Here is a 17,025-nt window from a genome sequence, read left to right on the forward strand (position 1 = left end):
ATTGTCAGTTAAAGCGACGCTGTGCCGAATCGCAAAAAGTGGTCTGGTCTTAAGCCAGCAAAATGGTCCGGTCTGAAAGTGGTTAAGGGTGCGCTACGTACCGAGTGCAGAGTTCAGGGGTGAGAGTCAGGGCTAGTGCTAGCTGAAAAGTTGTGACGGCCAGATGATATGGCCTGGTGGGCCGGTACTCCATCAGAATCGGCGACCCCTCAGATTAGGTAACGGAAGTGACGTTCCGTCAGCTGCGCATGCGTTCCACCTCTACCAGGTTTGCTAATCTGACAGAACACCTGCAGTCTTACTACACCCAGCTACGTCCTGAATTTGACATTAATTTTTGCAATAAAGTGAGTGTATATAAATAGTAAGAGTATATTTACATCTGTGATGCTGTTTGTATGTTTAATTTCTAAAGCCTAAATGTTTAGCGCTTAACAGTTTGCGGTATACCAACATAGCCTCCAACATATTTCTACTGCTGGTGTCCAGCTTCATTCAAAATGTAACATCAAAACAGCATCACAGATGTCAATATACTATATTTATTTATATAGGCTCACTTTAATGCTAAAATTAATGTTAAATTCAAGACATGGCTAGGTGTAGTAAGATGTGCGCTGCCGCCTTATTCTGACTGCAGGTGTTCTGTCAGATGAGCAAACCTGGTAGTTGTGGACCCATGCGCAGCTGACGGAACGTCACTTCCATTATCCAATCTGGCGGGTCACCGATTCTGACGGAACACCGGATTCAGCCCACGGGCCTTGTGTTTGCTGTATGTGCTCTATGGTTATTTGTGAATACAATGTATATACCTGTTCACACAGCAGTTCTTTCTAGCACACGTTTTCATTTTAATATAAAATGCTGTGAGGATAGTAATACTACTGATCTTGGATGATGTGTGGAATTCAACATATGGTATGTACCATGCGGTAAAATTTGGTAGCTACAGGGACAGACAAAAATACAAAATGTATTCGAACTTATTTTTTTGCGATTTTACCCTTGGAACTTGGACAAGCTTAGTGCTACACCTGAAGTTTAGTTAAAGTAAAAACAGCAGCAAAACTATTTTTTTTCATCTTCGATAATGTAAGGGAGAATTATAACCTCTCTCAAGGTTTTTATGCCATCTTTGTCCCCTTTGGGAGATTTCCCGTAACTTCCTGTCCCATAACCAAAACAGGAAGTGAGAGTAAATCCCTCTAAAGTAAGGAAATCCCTTGTTTTCACCAGGGCTTTCATTGGAAGATGTCCCCTCCATCCCTCTACTGGTGACAGCTCAAAATTTGAGTTTTCTTTCACTTTTGGTGGTAAAGGTATACGTGACTAATGAGTCTCTCTAACAAGGGCTCAGACAGCAATAAAAACCCGTCGGGTATTCTTTTTTTTTAAATTCCTTTATTTGTTTATGGCAAAGTTCTTTACAATACATCGTGTCATCATAATTTCCTTGTACATGTATACATTGTGTCAACAAGTTTCATGAGACTAACGACATGACCAGACATCCTGGGATCCATATCAACAGTTTAAGCATTGTTTTGCCAATACGTTTGCTTTTATAGACATGAAAACCAGGAGGCCTCAGCAGCCTTGTAGAACCTTTACCTAATTAATCCAAACTTAAAGAGGAAGTAAACCCTGATGAGTTTACTTCCTCTTTTTTTCCCTGCAAAGGTAAAGCATAATGGACTACTATGCATCGCATAGTAGCCCATTATGTGTCACTTACCTGACACAGGAGCCAGCGAAGTCGCCGCTGTCCCCTGTAGTCCGCCGCATCCATCTTGCTTGTGGCGTCTCGCAGCTCCGCCGAATGACAGCGGCGAAGCCGCGATGACATCACTCCCGCGCATGCGCACGGGAGTGGCGTCTCGCAGCTCCGCCGCTGTCATTCGGCAAAGCCGCGATGACGTCACTCCCGCGCATGCGCACGGGAGTCGACAAATGCGGCAGCTCCATTCTTGGAACTGCCGCGTTTAGTGCACCTGCGCGCCGCTGTCTACGGCGCATGCGCCGTAGACAGCGGTGCCCGTTTTCGGGCAAATATCTCCTAAACCATATAGGTTTAGGAGATATTTATTGGACCTACAGGTAAGCCTTAATCTAGGCTTACCTGTAGGTCAAAGTGGTTTGTAAGGGTTTACTTCCTCTTTAAATATATCGTCCATTTAAATGATTGGGTCAGATATTCTCAGCTTGTTGACCAAGACTGCTTAATCTTCCTGTCGTTCATAAGCATTACACTTTATTTCAGCCGTAGAAATGGCTGAAGCAATGAGACATAGTTTACAGTAAAGAAGTAAACGAAGAAAGAAACAGTGAAGCAGAAGAGTCGGTAGGGGGAGAGGGGGGGCTGGGGGCCACTCCAGCCCCCCCAAAAAAGGGGGCCATGGACGGCCATGTTTCCCTACACTGTGCCTATACACCAGTGTCACAGAATGATGTTTGTTAAGAAAGTGAGTGATGTCTCTTGGGTAGTGGTCCAGGCCACCTCTTGCAAATAGGCATTTGTGCCTGTGAAGTACCCCCAGGGTCTCCACTTGTCGAGAAATTGTTCCTCCATGTTATGGAGAGTAGCTGTCAGTTCCTCCATCCAGAGGATACAATTAACTTTAGAATTCCACGGGCCCTGGCCGGAGGTTGAGGTTGCCTCCATAGTGCAGGGATACACTACCTTGCTGCATTGAGGAGTTGCATCCTGTCAGGTGTTCTAACCTCCCTCCTTTATCCAAAAGTAAGGAAAAAAAAGCTTTGCCTTTAGCTATGCTTTGCCTCTTTTTGAGGATGCATCTCATTATAAGACTGTATATAGTCCTACATAAAATGCACAAACAAATTCACATATAATGCTTTCTCCAAGATCACACTTTTGATGAATGATGTATTAGGCTTCCAGTCATAATCAAAATGAAGACTTGATCAGACTGAATACAAACCCAGCTACTTTGGCTTGAGGTTTGTCACTCCTTAATACAGACAATTTTTTTGTTTAAAAAAAAATAGGAGTTTTACAGTGATGTTATATTTTTAAACCTGTGCTTGTGCGTGCTTTTCATCATATGTTTGATTTCTTAAACCCAGGTTTGTGACATTTTTTTTTTTTAAAGAACAGTAGTACAGTTATCTGTAATGTTATAAGTTACAATTTGTGCAAAACGTTTAAATTTCAACACACATACCACTGCTTTTATAAAGCTATAAAGACCAGATCAACAAGGGGGCCCTAAGAAACTACAAAAAAAAAAAAAACAAGATTTTTTAAATTGAAAAGGGACTCCAAAAAACAACAAAAGGCGTTTTACAAAATCTGGTATAAGCAGTAGAGCCATCTCAGCGTCTGGATTTATAAATAAGCACAGTGGCTATAGTTAGAATATTACTTAGTTCAATTTTGTTTTGCTTTGTAAGAAAGTAGGTGAAACATATTGTGGTGTACCCATGGTGGCACTATAACAGTTCAATGCATTTTTGTTGTATGTTACATTTATGTTATGTTAAGATTTTATTTGGATGTAACTAAAATTGTCTTAGATCTGCTAAAATTGAATATACAGTTTTGATACAACAAACATGTATCCTATATCCCCTCCAAATGTCAAGCACATATAATAACACAGTAGAATATTAAACTTTCTCAAGTTCTTTAACCTGTACCATGCCTATATCTTCTGCCTGTCCTAAGCTCTGGCTCTTCACTCTATATTTTCCTTACATACATTTGAGTGTTGCTTCTGCTACTGTATGTGTTTAGCACCCATCTTGATGAATATTTTTTGGTCACAGTCTGGTACATTGGACAATCCTGAGGCTCATGATTGCCTTGTCCTCTTTGTGTTGCCTTCTGAAATTCAGCTTGTTGAACTCCTGTGAAATTTCACTAATTGTTTTTCCCTTGGTTTCAGGAATGACAAAGTATATTAGAGTTCCAAAAAGAAGGATAACGAATATGAAGAGGATGAAGCAGAAATGTTGGAGACTCTCCTGGAAAACATAAATTAAAGTCCAAATGGGCATGACAAAGCAAATACTGTGAGTTCTCTACCCAGTTCATTGGTTAGTATTGTAAAGGAAGTTTTGACAACCAGAAGGGAAAGGAAGGATAGAAAATAAAGAAGAATAATGCCGCATACACACGACCAGACTTATGTCCGACAGACTTTCGAAGGAGTTCTGCCGGAGTTCTGACAGAGTTCTGACGGACTTTCCGAATGAGCGGAATTGGCCACACACAATCACACCAAACTCCGACGGATTCGAACGTGATTTCGTACGACTGGACTCGAATAAGGAAGTTCATAGCCAGTAGCCAATAGCTGCCCTAGCTTCGGTTTTAGTCCGTCGGAATAGCATACACACGAGCAAATTTTTCGGTAGGAACTGGGTCCGGCAGAGTTCTGGCGGAAAAATTTGAAGCATGTTCCATTTCTAAAGTCTGTCAGACTTTTGCGAATCAAAAGTCCGTTGCAGCCCACACACGATCGAATAGTCTGCCGGAATCATTCCGTCAGACTTTGGATGTTGAAAAGTCCGCTCGTGTGTACGGGGTTTTAGAGAAAAGTGGAAACCATAAAAAGAAGAGAAGCGGGAGGTAAATAAATTAGATCCAGAAATGGTGTTAGGATGACTGCAAGCAGATAGATATTTAATTTACAATGACAGGTTAGCGGAAATCTTCCCGCCCTTGCTTATGCAGAGCACCAATCAGACTTGTGAATGTTCTACTGTGGCTTCAACAAAAAACATATGTGGTGCACGTGCAAGGAAAGCAGGTTCCCTTTTTGTCCAAAGAGAAGGGAAAGATTGCTTATTGCTTTTATAGAGATTCTGCAGTGTGTGATAGATTGATAAGGGCTTTCAGGATTCAAAAGTGTTAGGCATCTTTCCATTTTTAAAGTGGTTGTAAAGGCAAGCCATTTTTTTTTTTTTACCTTAATGCATTCCCTGCATTTAGACAAATGTCCCAGTATTTGTATGCCTTCCTGCCCCCAAATACTTGATCCAGACCACTGTGCCCATCTGCAGTATCTTTCTCTTCTCTCTCCCAGTATTCAGTGGACAGAGGCAGCAGCAGGAGCCATTAACTCCTGCTGGTGTCAATTAAATCCTGTTGGAAGTAATCGGGGAAGGGCACACACAACCCCTATGGACACGCACAGCATGGCTTTTGGAGCAACCCCATAAGTGCACCCCCATAGAAAAAGGCACACCTGGTGGTGGACAGAAAGGAAGAGAAGCCAAGGGCACCAGTGGGGAACACCAGAAGAGGAGGTTAAGAGCCACTCTGTGCAATACCACCACATAGAGCAGGTAAGTATAACGTTTATAATTAAAAAAAAACGTTTACAGCCACTATAGTCTGTGCATGGGTCAACTGTAAAAACTGACACTCAAAGATAATAAATGATTTTAATTAGCAGGTCATCTCCAGCCATGTATTGCCACCCTAATCATCTTAAAATATAAGTAAAATGCTGCTTTGCCATTAATGATCACCCTGTATCAGAAACCTAAAGTAAGAGGTTCTATAATGCATATATAAAAGTGCAACAAATGTAACTGACATTTTCAAAAGGAAACTCAAAATAAATCAGCATCGACACTTACCACAATATATGGGAAAATCATCCCTAGGATGTAGAGCCCAACCCAACTAAAAACTCCTGAGACAACAAAGGCTGGAACCCGGGGAACCTGTCCGAAGATTTCTACACAGGTAGCTATGGTAGCTCCAGCTGTGAATGAAAATGTAATTGTAAAAAAAAAAACAGGTATTATATATCAGAATAGGGAGAAAAAATGCTTTGAGAACATGAACATTGCATTGTTTTGACTTTCAGAAAGCCAAAAAAAAAACACATTTTCTATATCTATTAAGAGAGCATGCTGTTCCCCACCACTATACACACATTATCTGTTATGTCGTGCCTATTCTTTGTCTCATCCTGTAGACTTCTGCCTTCAAGCTAAGCAAAAGTTGGCAAAACTAGCTTAGGTGGAAAGGTTTAAAAAAGGGAAGTCAGCCTGGCATTCATTGCCTCAGCACATGATGGGAAGTTAAGGCACTATTCAAGTACCACCACCAAAATGACGTATGTAATTTGTCAGAATTTAGGGTCCTCTAGGGTCCCCAACATCCTACAGTAATATGGTAATAAATAAATAAAAGCCTAGATTATAATTAAAACAACACATATTTTTCAAGTGAATTTGAATTCAAGTATACAGAAGCGTGAAACAGTGAACTGAGGCCAGGTGAAATGACAATCTTTCCAGTAGAAAAATGAACAATATAACAGTGTTGCAATCATGGTTTCGTGTAGCACCCTCCACTTCTCCCTTCCTTCCCCACGCTAACCACATATTTGACAGCATCAGAGCACAGAGGAAGCATTTTCCAGTACAGCTTTGTAATCACAAAATGTAGATAGAATAGGAGGCTGAGGGACAACATGAGTTGGTGTTCATGCTGGTAAATGGCCAGCAGTTCTCAGTCCTGATTTGTTGGATAACTGAACAGAAGTCAAACATAGTGCTATGCATTTATCAAGGTACATGTGTTTGATGGATGTTTATTGTTCACAGAGTATTTATATAGTATACATTTAGGTTAAAAATATTACAAAAATGTTATAGCAGTCGCTAAATTAAAAATAAATCAGCTCATCCAAACTGCATTAGCTTATGTAAGTTACCTTGAAGATTTAGATGAAAAAACATTTTGATAAAAAATGATAAAGGATATAATGTGCACTTACCTGGTCCAGCTCCATAGAGGAAAATAAACGTAAAGGTTAGTCCAACACTGCAGTATGGCATCCAAAAATATGCTTCCTAAAAGTCACAATAGAAATACAGAAATATAGAGTGAGGTACAGGTACAGGCTTGAGTGGGCACACGAAAAACACTCCTTGCAGTGGGGCTTATTCTAGGAGGTTGAAGAAGATGCTGTGTTGCTAACCTGACACCCCACTCCAGCAGGCTCTGGGGTTCTCTCTTCTCTCAAAGTAACCTTATACTATGTCACTTCCTCCTGCCGTCTTGGAAGACTCAGATTGCATTAAGGAGAATCACATGGAAAGATACACAGCCATGAAGCACACATGCTTCCATAAGCTTGTCACAGCTTTTTAACTACTTATTTTTGTTTCATATATTTTTACCTACACTGAACTGTTATACTTTGTACATTGTATTTATGATGCCAACTGTGTGGCAAGGGGGTTGATTTACTAAAGGCAAATCCACTCTGCACTACAAGTGCACTGCAAGTACACCTGAAAGTACACTTGGAAGTGCAGTCGCTGTAAATGCTGTTTTTTATTTTCCTTGCATGTTCCCCACGGATCTACAGTGACTACACTTCCAAGAAACCAATCAGATTCTAACTTCACCTTGTTCAATTAAGCTTTGACAATGGAAGCTGATTGGTTACTATGCACAGTTGCATCCGATTCTGTGTGCACCAGTCTTACTAAATCCCCCCCTTTGTTTTTAAACTGACTATCAGTGCTATTCATTCAAATGTGTGCTAACTAAACCCTAGTTTTTTAACGCAGACTACTTAACCTCCCTGGTGGTATGATTATGTTGGATTTTAGGTGCTGAAAGCGGTACAATTATTTTGCATGGAAATTTGGCATATTAGATTGTATTCCTGTAATTCTTAGAAATAATTCAGTTAAATCCATCCAAACAAGAGTCTAATAAACTTCCCGGGTATGATAAAATTTGAAATATGAAATCATAAATTATAATATAATATTATATATATATATATATATATATATATATATATATATAATAAAATAAATAACTATAAATAATTATAACAAATAATCAAATAATAATATAATAATAATACAAAAATATTCAATAATGTAATCAAATCAAAAACACTGAAATGTGCTCAGTTGCAGAATTGTCGCTGTCTTTACTTTTAGTGTTTGATGACGAATTTCTCCACAAATTACTATCGCTCAATTCTGCGAGTGATTCTAATTTATTATCGCTGTTTTCTAGCTGGTCTACAACCACTTTTGATGTAAACGGATACTTTTTGGTTGCTATGGACAATCTCCAGTTTCCTGGCATAAAAATTTGTATTTATAATATAAAAGTCCATGCAGGACACTGGAGAAACCACTAGGGACAAAGGGGATGTGTAATTATTTGATACAGCACTGTAATCTGTAAGATTACAGTATACAGTATCTATACTGTGTTTTTGACTTTTTTAATTTGGCGCCGAACTCCATCCCCGTGCGTCACAACACTCGCAGGGAACGGAGCTCGGCACTGTCACAGACCGAGTGAGACACGGCGGCTCGCTGATCACAGCGGGGAGACATCGCTGGATCCAGGGGACAAGGTAAGTAACCCCCTCCATGGATCCAGCGATGTGATCCCGAGTCTGGCTTGGGAATACTGCTTATGCTAATGAAATCTTACCCCGAGCCAGACTCGGGAACACCGCCAGGGAGGCTACTTTGGTTGGTCAACAGACTGGTTGGTGAGTTGCTCTGTTTTTGTCTTTCATGTGTTCGACCTTCCATGTGCTCCTGGCTGTGAAGGCCAGTTATAGGTGGGGGCAGGGGCCATTTGTTTGTTCTCTCTTCTCCCCCAAGGACTGGTCTAGTACAGGGCTCTTAACTCTTGTTTTGTACATTGTGAGGATGAGTGTGTCACTGAAGAATATTGAAGATATCTAATATTTTAGATATCTTTTAGGTGTTTCTGAATGAATAGCACTGATAGGCAGACTGACTTAAAAGCAAAGCGTGAGTTTATTGTTACACAGTTGGCATCATAAATACAATGTAAAAAGTATAACAGTTCAGCATAGGTTAAAATATATGAAATAAAAATAAGTAGTTATAAAGCTGGGACAAGCTTATGGAGGCATGTGGGCTTCATGGCTGTGTATCTTTCCATGTGCTTCTCCATAATGCAATCTGAGTCTTCCAAGATGGCAGGAGGAAGTGACGTAGTATAAGGTTACTCTGAGAGAGAGTCACCTGTCTAGCATTTGTCAAAGGGTCTATGAATAGACATGTGTTTATATGTCTGAATATTGGTCAGCCTTCCCCTGTGTGTGTGTCCGAATATCAAAGTCTTGGCTTTATATGTTACATGTGGACATCATAACTTCACAAAACTCAGAACCTTGTATGGCACGCAATATGCCATACAAGAGGAGGTACTAACTCAGAGTCATATATGAACTTTGATTGAGAAGCCCACGCTGATCTTGTTTAGTAATGTGCTGACAATGTTATATACTAAAGTAACACATATTACCAACTTAAACAACATTAAGTAAATACCTACAAATACTAATGATTATAACTGATATTACACTAATCCCAACAGTATTTAACCACTTAAGGACCGCCTCATGCCGATGTACGTCGGCAGAATGGCACAGCTGGGCAAAATCACGTATATGTACGTGATTCTTTAATTGCCCAGCCGTGGTGGTGTCCCGCGATCGGGTCTGTGTAAACAAACCTCTCCCCGTGCTTCCCTGTGTGGCTGTCACGATCGTCTCTTCCCTTTTATAGGGAAGGACAATCAGTGACGTCACATGCCAGGCCACGCCCCCTACAATAAAAAAAAATAAAAAAACATATAACGTCATACATAACACTACACTGCCCCCTTGTGGTTAACTCCTTCACTGCCAGTGTCATTTACACAGGAATCAATGCGATTAAATAGCATTGATTACTGTATAAATGATAATGGTCCCAAAAATGTGTCAAAAATGTCCGATGTGTCCGCCATAATGTCGCAGTCACAATAAACATCGCTGATCACCGCAATTACTAGTAATAAAAAAAATATTAACAAAAATGCTATAAAAAATCCCCTATTTTGTAAACGCTATAACTTTTGCGCAAACCAATCAATAATCGCTAATTGCGATTTTTTTTACCAAGAATATGTAGAATACGTATCGGCCTAAACTGAGGAAAAAAAGTTTTTTTATATATTTTTGGGGGATATTTATTATAGCAAAAAGTAAAAAATATTGAATTTTTTTCAAAATTGTCGCTCTATTTTTGTTTATAGCGCAAAAAATAAAAACCGCAGAGGTGATAAAATACCACCAAAAGAAAGCTCTATTTGTGGGAAAAAAAGGACGCCAATGTTGTTTGGGAGCCACGTCGCATGACGGCGCAATTGTCAGTTAAAGCGACACAGTGCCGAATCGCAAAAATGGGTTTGGTCTTTTGGCTGCAAATTGGTTCGGGCTTAAGTGGTTAAACAAATAAACGAGTGATCTTGCGAAAAAAACAGAGTGTTATAAATGACCATCCTAATTAATATAGCTGCTGGCACTGCTTACAATCTCATTAGTTTGTGCTGTACAAATAAATCATAAATAAAGTGCCACGCTAAATACAGCAACAATAGGTGCCTAAAATAAACTTGCATATAGTGCTAAATGCATATGCTAAATCAACAATATAACCAAGTCTGTGAAATACACAAGCTTTAAATAAAGTGCTCCAGTGCCTATGCTAAATTCAAAAATCCGTGCAGAGCGACACTCTGGTAGAGGCTCTTTACCATGTGATCAGCTGTGTCCAATCACAGCTGATCACGGTGTAAACAGCAAAAGCCGTGTATTGACTTTTCCTCTATCACGTCTAACAGACGCGACTAGAGGAGAGCTGATTGGCTTCTCTCCTGACCGGGGGGGGGGGGGGTCTAGGGATATCTGCGCTGATTGATTATCAGGTCAGCCCCTTGAGGATTCTCACATAGGACCACCAGGGATGCCCACCACTGATGCCCACCAGGTATGCCACCCATGGCCACCAGGGATGCTAATCTGTGCCCACAAATGATGCCAATCTGTGCCCACAAATGATGCAATCATCCCACTAGTAATGCCTGCCGGCTCACTATCCTGAAAGACGTCATATGACGTCCAGTCAGGATAATGAAACCACCTGCCGGCCATCATTTTGCTATAGAAGTGGTTATTGATAAAGAAAGTCTAAAAAAAAGCGGGGTCATGAAATTAGGGAGAGACCTTTTATTTGAGGGGAAGTTCAGTAAATTATATTTTAAAAAAGAATAAACACTGTCATACACTGATTGAAATTCAGCTAGTCCCGGCAGAACCGAGGAGAAAGTTGATCAGTGTATGGCCAGCTTAAGTCTACCTTTGCTTTAACTGTGGCAATTTCTAAATTGTAAGGAAATGTAGAGTTACTCTTGATTATATAATATGAAAAGAAAATTTTACTCCTCTAGTGAGAGGATTTTAACATGGGCAGGTGGCCATACAAAATATACAAAATTAGATCAAAGTGACAATACGTAATTTAATAATATAGAATAATTAAAATTAACAATATTAAATACAATAGAAATAACATATGTTTACAGACATAGAATAATAATTGTACATATCCTGTTATACTGTGTACTTCCTCGATCCGACTGTATAAGAAAACCCTACAAACTCGGGTTTGTTGCCCTCCGTCCACTGTAGGGTTTTCTTATACAGTGGGATCGAGGAAGTACACAGTATAACAGGATATGTACAATTATTATTCTATGTCTGTAAACATATGTTATTTGTATTGTATTTAATATTGTTAATTTTAATTATTCTATATTATTAAATTATGTATTGTCACTTTGATCTAATTTTGTATATTTTGTATGGCCACCTGCCCATGTTAAAGTCCTCTACCTAGAGGAGTAAAATTTTCTTTTCATACTATTTGGTATATTAGGATGGGGCATTGGTAGGCCCTTCTAGATTTGTGATGTTTAGCACCTTGTTCAATTTACTCTTGATTATAGGCATTCCTGAAACAGTTTCTCCTTTGATTTTATCTTATCTCCATGGTCCCGAACACATAGGAAAGAAGCCCCTGAAGCAAATGTATAACAGAAACACCACTCACCTATTGATCGAACAACTAATTGACTCCTGCCTAACTTGTGCCCAGAATAATGTTCAAGGGCCGAAACATGGCCTTCATGGTCACTTACAGGCACCTTTGGGCCCATTGCAGGACTTACAGATTGATTTCACACACATGCCCAAACAGAAAGGTAATATCAAATATCTTTGCGTGATAGTAGACAAATTTTCCTCCTGGCCGGAAGCTATTCCTGTCACAGGAGAGACCGCGGGGATACCAACTAGGTGTTTAATCAATCATTGGATTTGTAGGTTCAGTTTACCTGCTACCATATACTCTAACCAGGGACCCGCTTTCACAGCAAAACTCACCCAAGAATTAGTGAAAGTTCTGGGCATACAATGGAAGCTCCACATTCACCCTCCAATCCCGAGAGTGCAGGAGTAGTGGAAAGAATGAACAGAAACATTAAAGACAAGTTAAGAAAGGCCACACAGGGTACTATGAAGAACTGGCTCCATTTCTTGCCAGGGGTACTCTTGCAGATAAGGACCACCCCCCATGCTAGGACAGGACTCTCCCCCTTCGAAATCCTCATGGGAAAACCCACTCAAAGAGCCCCCAAGATAGGTGAGGAATCTAACCTATATTCCTTGCAGGAAGAGCATGTGAAATACCTGGTAAGTAACCTTGCCGAAATCTATGACAAGGTTGCTGTCACCTTTCCTCCTCTTTCCACAGAACCAACACATCCTTTTGTCCCAGGGGACAAAGTGTTGATCAAACAACTTGAAGTCCACAAGCAACCAGGCCTTGTCTTCCAAGGTCCATTTGAAGTCCTTAAGGTCTCTAGGACAGCAGTGCTGATGGATCAAAGCCCGCAATCGATCCATGCATCAAGGTTGAAGAAAAGCCCACAGATGAAGGAATCAGAAGAAGGGATGAAGGAGTTCCCGCCAGTAACTGTTCAAGAAGAGACTCTGCCACCATTCCCCCCTGCCCCCTCCCCCAAGACCCCTTAGCCGCCCGTATCATTTTTTTCATAAGTTCTCCCCATAAGCCAAGGAGGTGCACTACCTGGACAATCTTCTTTTTCTCAATTGTAATGACCATCATTGTATTCCTGCTCTCACTCCTTGGGTGTTGGATAAGTTCTTCATGCGGGGTGGGAGAGAATGTTAATATAAAAGTGAAGGCCAGGGCTGTATTCATGGGAACGAGACATATTTATCCATGCTGAGTGATCAAGGGGAGACAAGGGTCTCCCACGGTCAAAGGAGGGATTGTAAAGAAATGTAGAGTTACTCTTTAGATATTGTAAGGAAATGTAGAGTTACTCCTTAAATCTATAATGTTTAAGAAAATGTTTTCATCTCATGCTAGCTTGTGCAAGAAGTGCTAAGGCGAAGTGTGAAGCAGGATGCGTCTGCGGTTAGTTGCTGGACGTTAAGAACATATATTGTGTGTTGAGAACATTGGCCTCAAGCCAAGGTGATAAGGTAAAACATTGTGACGTTGAGTCTGTCTCTAGGCCGAATTACTATGAATATCTTTTAGGTTAATATTAATTGTATATTGTATTAACATAATGCTTAAATGTGATTGGTTGTTAATGGGGCTTTCCCCCTATACGACCCCTTTTTTGCTTATTGCATATTATTCTGTGAAGCCGGAGTAAATGTTTGTATTCTTGATCATCCACACACTGTGTATGGTGTCTTGACTACCCGACCGGTCAGAGAGTTTTTCCATTGACCACCAGAGTACAGCTCGAGCACAGGAAAGAGGGGCTGAGATAGGAACAACATTTCATAAATATCGAAGACACAAATCATAATAATTGTACTAGCTTGGAAAAGTGTGAATAAATAAAATGCACATTAACTGCTTGCCGACCAGCCGCTGTCATTGGCACGGCTGCAGGAATCTCCGTAGCTGTATGGCCGCCACTTTGAGAGCTATAGGGGGTGCCCAAGGCCCAATGCTGGAGCTGATGCGTATGGCTGGCAGCCATGATGTCCGTCAGAGACCAGCAGTCGCTCCTCAGAGAGCCAGAATGGGGATCTGTCAATGTAAATAGACAGGTCCCCGTTCTGTCAGGGAAGTAGAGAGAGATCTGCTGTTCCTAGTAATCCGGAACAGTGATCTCTCTCTACTCCCAGTCAGTCCACTCTCCCCACAGTTAGAAACACCTGTCTAGGGAACACCTAACCCCTTGATCGCTCCCTAGTGTTAACCCCTTCCCTGCCAGTGACATTTATACAGTAACTAGTGGCTATTTTTGATATGATCGCTGTATAAATGTCAATGGTCCCAAAAAAATGTGTCACACGTGTCCGATCTGTCCGTTGCAATGTCGCAGTCCCACTAAAAATCACTGATCACCGCCATTACCAGTAAAAAAAAATAAAAAATGCCATAAATATATCACTTATTTTGTAGATGCTATAAATGTTACGCAAACCAAGCAATATACACTTATTGCGGTTTTTGTTTACCAGAAATATGTAGAAGAATACATATTAGCCTAAACTGATGAAGAATTTTTTTTTTTCATTTTTTGTGGGATATTTATTATAGCAAAAAGTAAAAAATATAGTTTTTTTGCAAAATTTTTGCTTTTTTTTGCTTATAGAGCAAAAAATAAAAACCGCTGAGGTGATCAAATACCACCAAAAGAAATCTATTCGTTGGGAAAAAAAGGACATATATTTTGTTTGTGTACGTCACATGACCGCGCAATTGTCAGTTAAAGCATCACAGTATCGTATCGCAAAAAAGGCCTGGTCATTAAGGGGGTAAATCCTTCTGGGGCTGAAGTGGTTAATTAGCATGAAGTCAACATAAAAATAAGCATTCATCAAAATCTGCATATAAAAGGAAAGATTTTACTTATTTTTCTTTCCTCCCTGATAATCTTACCTGCACAGAGAGAGTCACTGTAAGGAGTGCCAAGGTCAAAGCCATAAGGCTGTAACCTCCAAGTATTAAAACTTTCCTTCCAAAGCGATCAATAAGCAGGCTCTGGGGAATAAAGTTATTAAATAGGAATTAATACAAATGACACAATTAATTTTCTATGCATTTTTAAACTATACATAAATAGCAAGCCCCACTTCTGAGCTAGAGCAGTGCCCTCTTGTGGCAGCTAGTCCTGAACTGACTTCCTTAAAACAGAAATGGAGGTCTGACATCCCTGAGTTAGCTGAGGAAAGGCCTGGGATTTGGGACTTTCCCCTCTCCCATTTATTATCTGCCAGGGGCAAGTTGGTCCAGTTCAAAATACTGCACCAGGCTTATTTCACCCCTGATAGGCTCCACAAGATCAACCCCCTTACTTCCCCGGCTTGTTGACACTTGACAGGTGACCTTTTCCATATTTTCTGGATTTGCACTGCTATAGCTATGTACTGGAAAAGTGTGTTAAATCTTATTGCTACTACAACTCAAATAGTAATCCCTTCTGAACCTAGATATTGCTTGGTGGATCTAGTTGAACCTCTAGCGCACAAGGTCGCAGGATGAATCCTGCTCAGCTTATTGCTATTCTATGCCCGTAAGGCAGTAAGGCAATTACATTGAACTGGAAAATATCAAGCCACATATGCAAATAGGGGTTGTCCCCCTAAGTTCCAGAAAGTATGGTCTTGCTGTTGGAAAACCATTCCACTGCTGTGACAGTGATCAATGCTTCTATTTGACCTTTGTAGATCTGTCAACTCTTTAGAGTATTGGCCCCCTAATGGGTAGTATACCTTCTATGTGCAATTATCGAGCTGTGCACTTTAAAACCAATGTGTATTTCTCTCTCTCTCTCTCTCTCTCTATATATATATATATATATATATATATATATATATAGTGATGACACTTTGGACAAAGTGTCATTTATGTGTAAATTTAGTTTTTGCCTCAGGTTCTGAGGGTTAATTGTGTAGGTTAACTTTGACATAAGTTTGGCTGGGCTGTGTTAAGCCGCGTACACACGGGCGGATTGTATGGCCTACTTAGTCCGCCATACAATCCGACGGACAGTCCGTCCTACTTTCGAATGAACGGACTTGACCACACACGGATGCACAAACAGTCCGTCGAAAGCTTGCGCGATGACGTGTACAGCACGTACGACGGGACTAGAAATAGGAAGTCCAATACACAGCAATGCAACCTTTCGCCGTGTAAATCCTTTCTGAGCATGCGCCATTCTTAGTCCATCGAACTAGCCTACTCACGAGCAGATTGTCCGCTGAAACCAAAGTATGACGGACAGTATTACGGAAATTCCGAAATACTTAGTACGCCAGACTGCACGCTGAAAAAGTCCGCTGAAGCCCACACACGAGCGGACTGTCCGCTGAAATGTGTTTCGACGGACTAAGTTGGCCATACAGTCCGCACGTGTGTACTCGGCCTTAGAGTTCTGCCTGGTCATGTGTATGGTGAGGGGCACATGACAGGCCAGAACCAGGCCTGGTTGGACGGTTTGGGTATCAACTTCCTTGAAACCAATCAGTGGGTGTGCCGGGCCCCGCTGAGGAGTCTGGGGAAGGGTACTTAAGATGTTGAAGTCACATGTTGAGGGGAGTTCGTGAGGCCCGAGTGGTCTGTTCCTGGACTGGGGTAGCCCCGCGAGGGGTCTCGGCCACGGAGCGTTCGATGCTCCGCAACATGCTTCTGTTGGTCAGCCCCAATAGACCTGTCTGGTCTGGGGTAGGGATCCATCTGTTCCCGAGTCTCGGAACCGGCTGGACCGAGGCGCAGTAACTGAGGGAGGATTCAAGACTTCCGGGTGAGCTCTCGGCTTGGAGGGGCATTGCAGCTCGTGAAAGTGATCGGGGGAGGACTCTTCGGAGGAGGACAAGCTGGCATCCTGGGAAGTGCCTGGTTACTGAGTTGTGAAGGACATCCACACTTTTTCCAGTACTGCCAAGGAGACAGAGAACGTTCCAGGTACTGAGGAAAAAGGTTCCTGTTCACCTTCAGTTACAATTTATTCAAGGTTAGAGATCTGTTCAGCCTGGAAGCACCCAGCCGCGAGTGGCTACTCTCTGGGTGGTAATAGAGACTTTGTTATACTAGCAGTTCAAGGTGCCTGAGTTCTCCACCCTTGCCCTCTGTTCCCATACG

General features: G+C 41.2%; 1 protein-coding gene across 1 annotated transcript in view; it reads right to left on the minus strand.

The window, feature by feature from the left end:
• Positions 1 to 350: 350 nt before the first annotated feature.
• LOC143940334 (solute carrier family 2, facilitated glucose transporter member 11-like) overlaps positions 351 to 17,025 on the minus strand; it is a 47,427-nt gene continuing 30,752 nt past the window's right edge. Inside the window, exons 9-12 of the mRNA XM_077461582.1 lie at positions 14,821 to 14,922; positions 6,765 to 6,840; positions 5,614 to 5,741; positions 351 to 3,990 (exon numbers count right to left, since the gene is read on the minus strand). Of these exons, the coding sequence (XP_077317708.1) occupies positions 3,787 to 3,990; positions 5,614 to 5,741; positions 6,765 to 6,840; positions 14,821 to 14,922 (510 nt within the window). The 3' untranslated portion in view covers positions 351 to 3,786. The remainder of the gene's footprint in view (positions 3,991 to 5,613; positions 5,742 to 6,764; positions 6,841 to 14,820; positions 14,923 to 17,025) is intronic.

The sequence above is a fragment of the Lithobates pipiens genome, unplaced genomic scaffold, assembly GCF_037356315.1.
Source record: "Lithobates pipiens isolate NorthernLeopardFrog02 unplaced genomic scaffold, aLitPip1_a1.2 Scaffold_3, whole genome shotgun sequence".
Taxonomy (NCBI): Eukaryota; Metazoa; Chordata; class Amphibia; order Anura; family Ranidae; genus Lithobates; species Lithobates pipiens.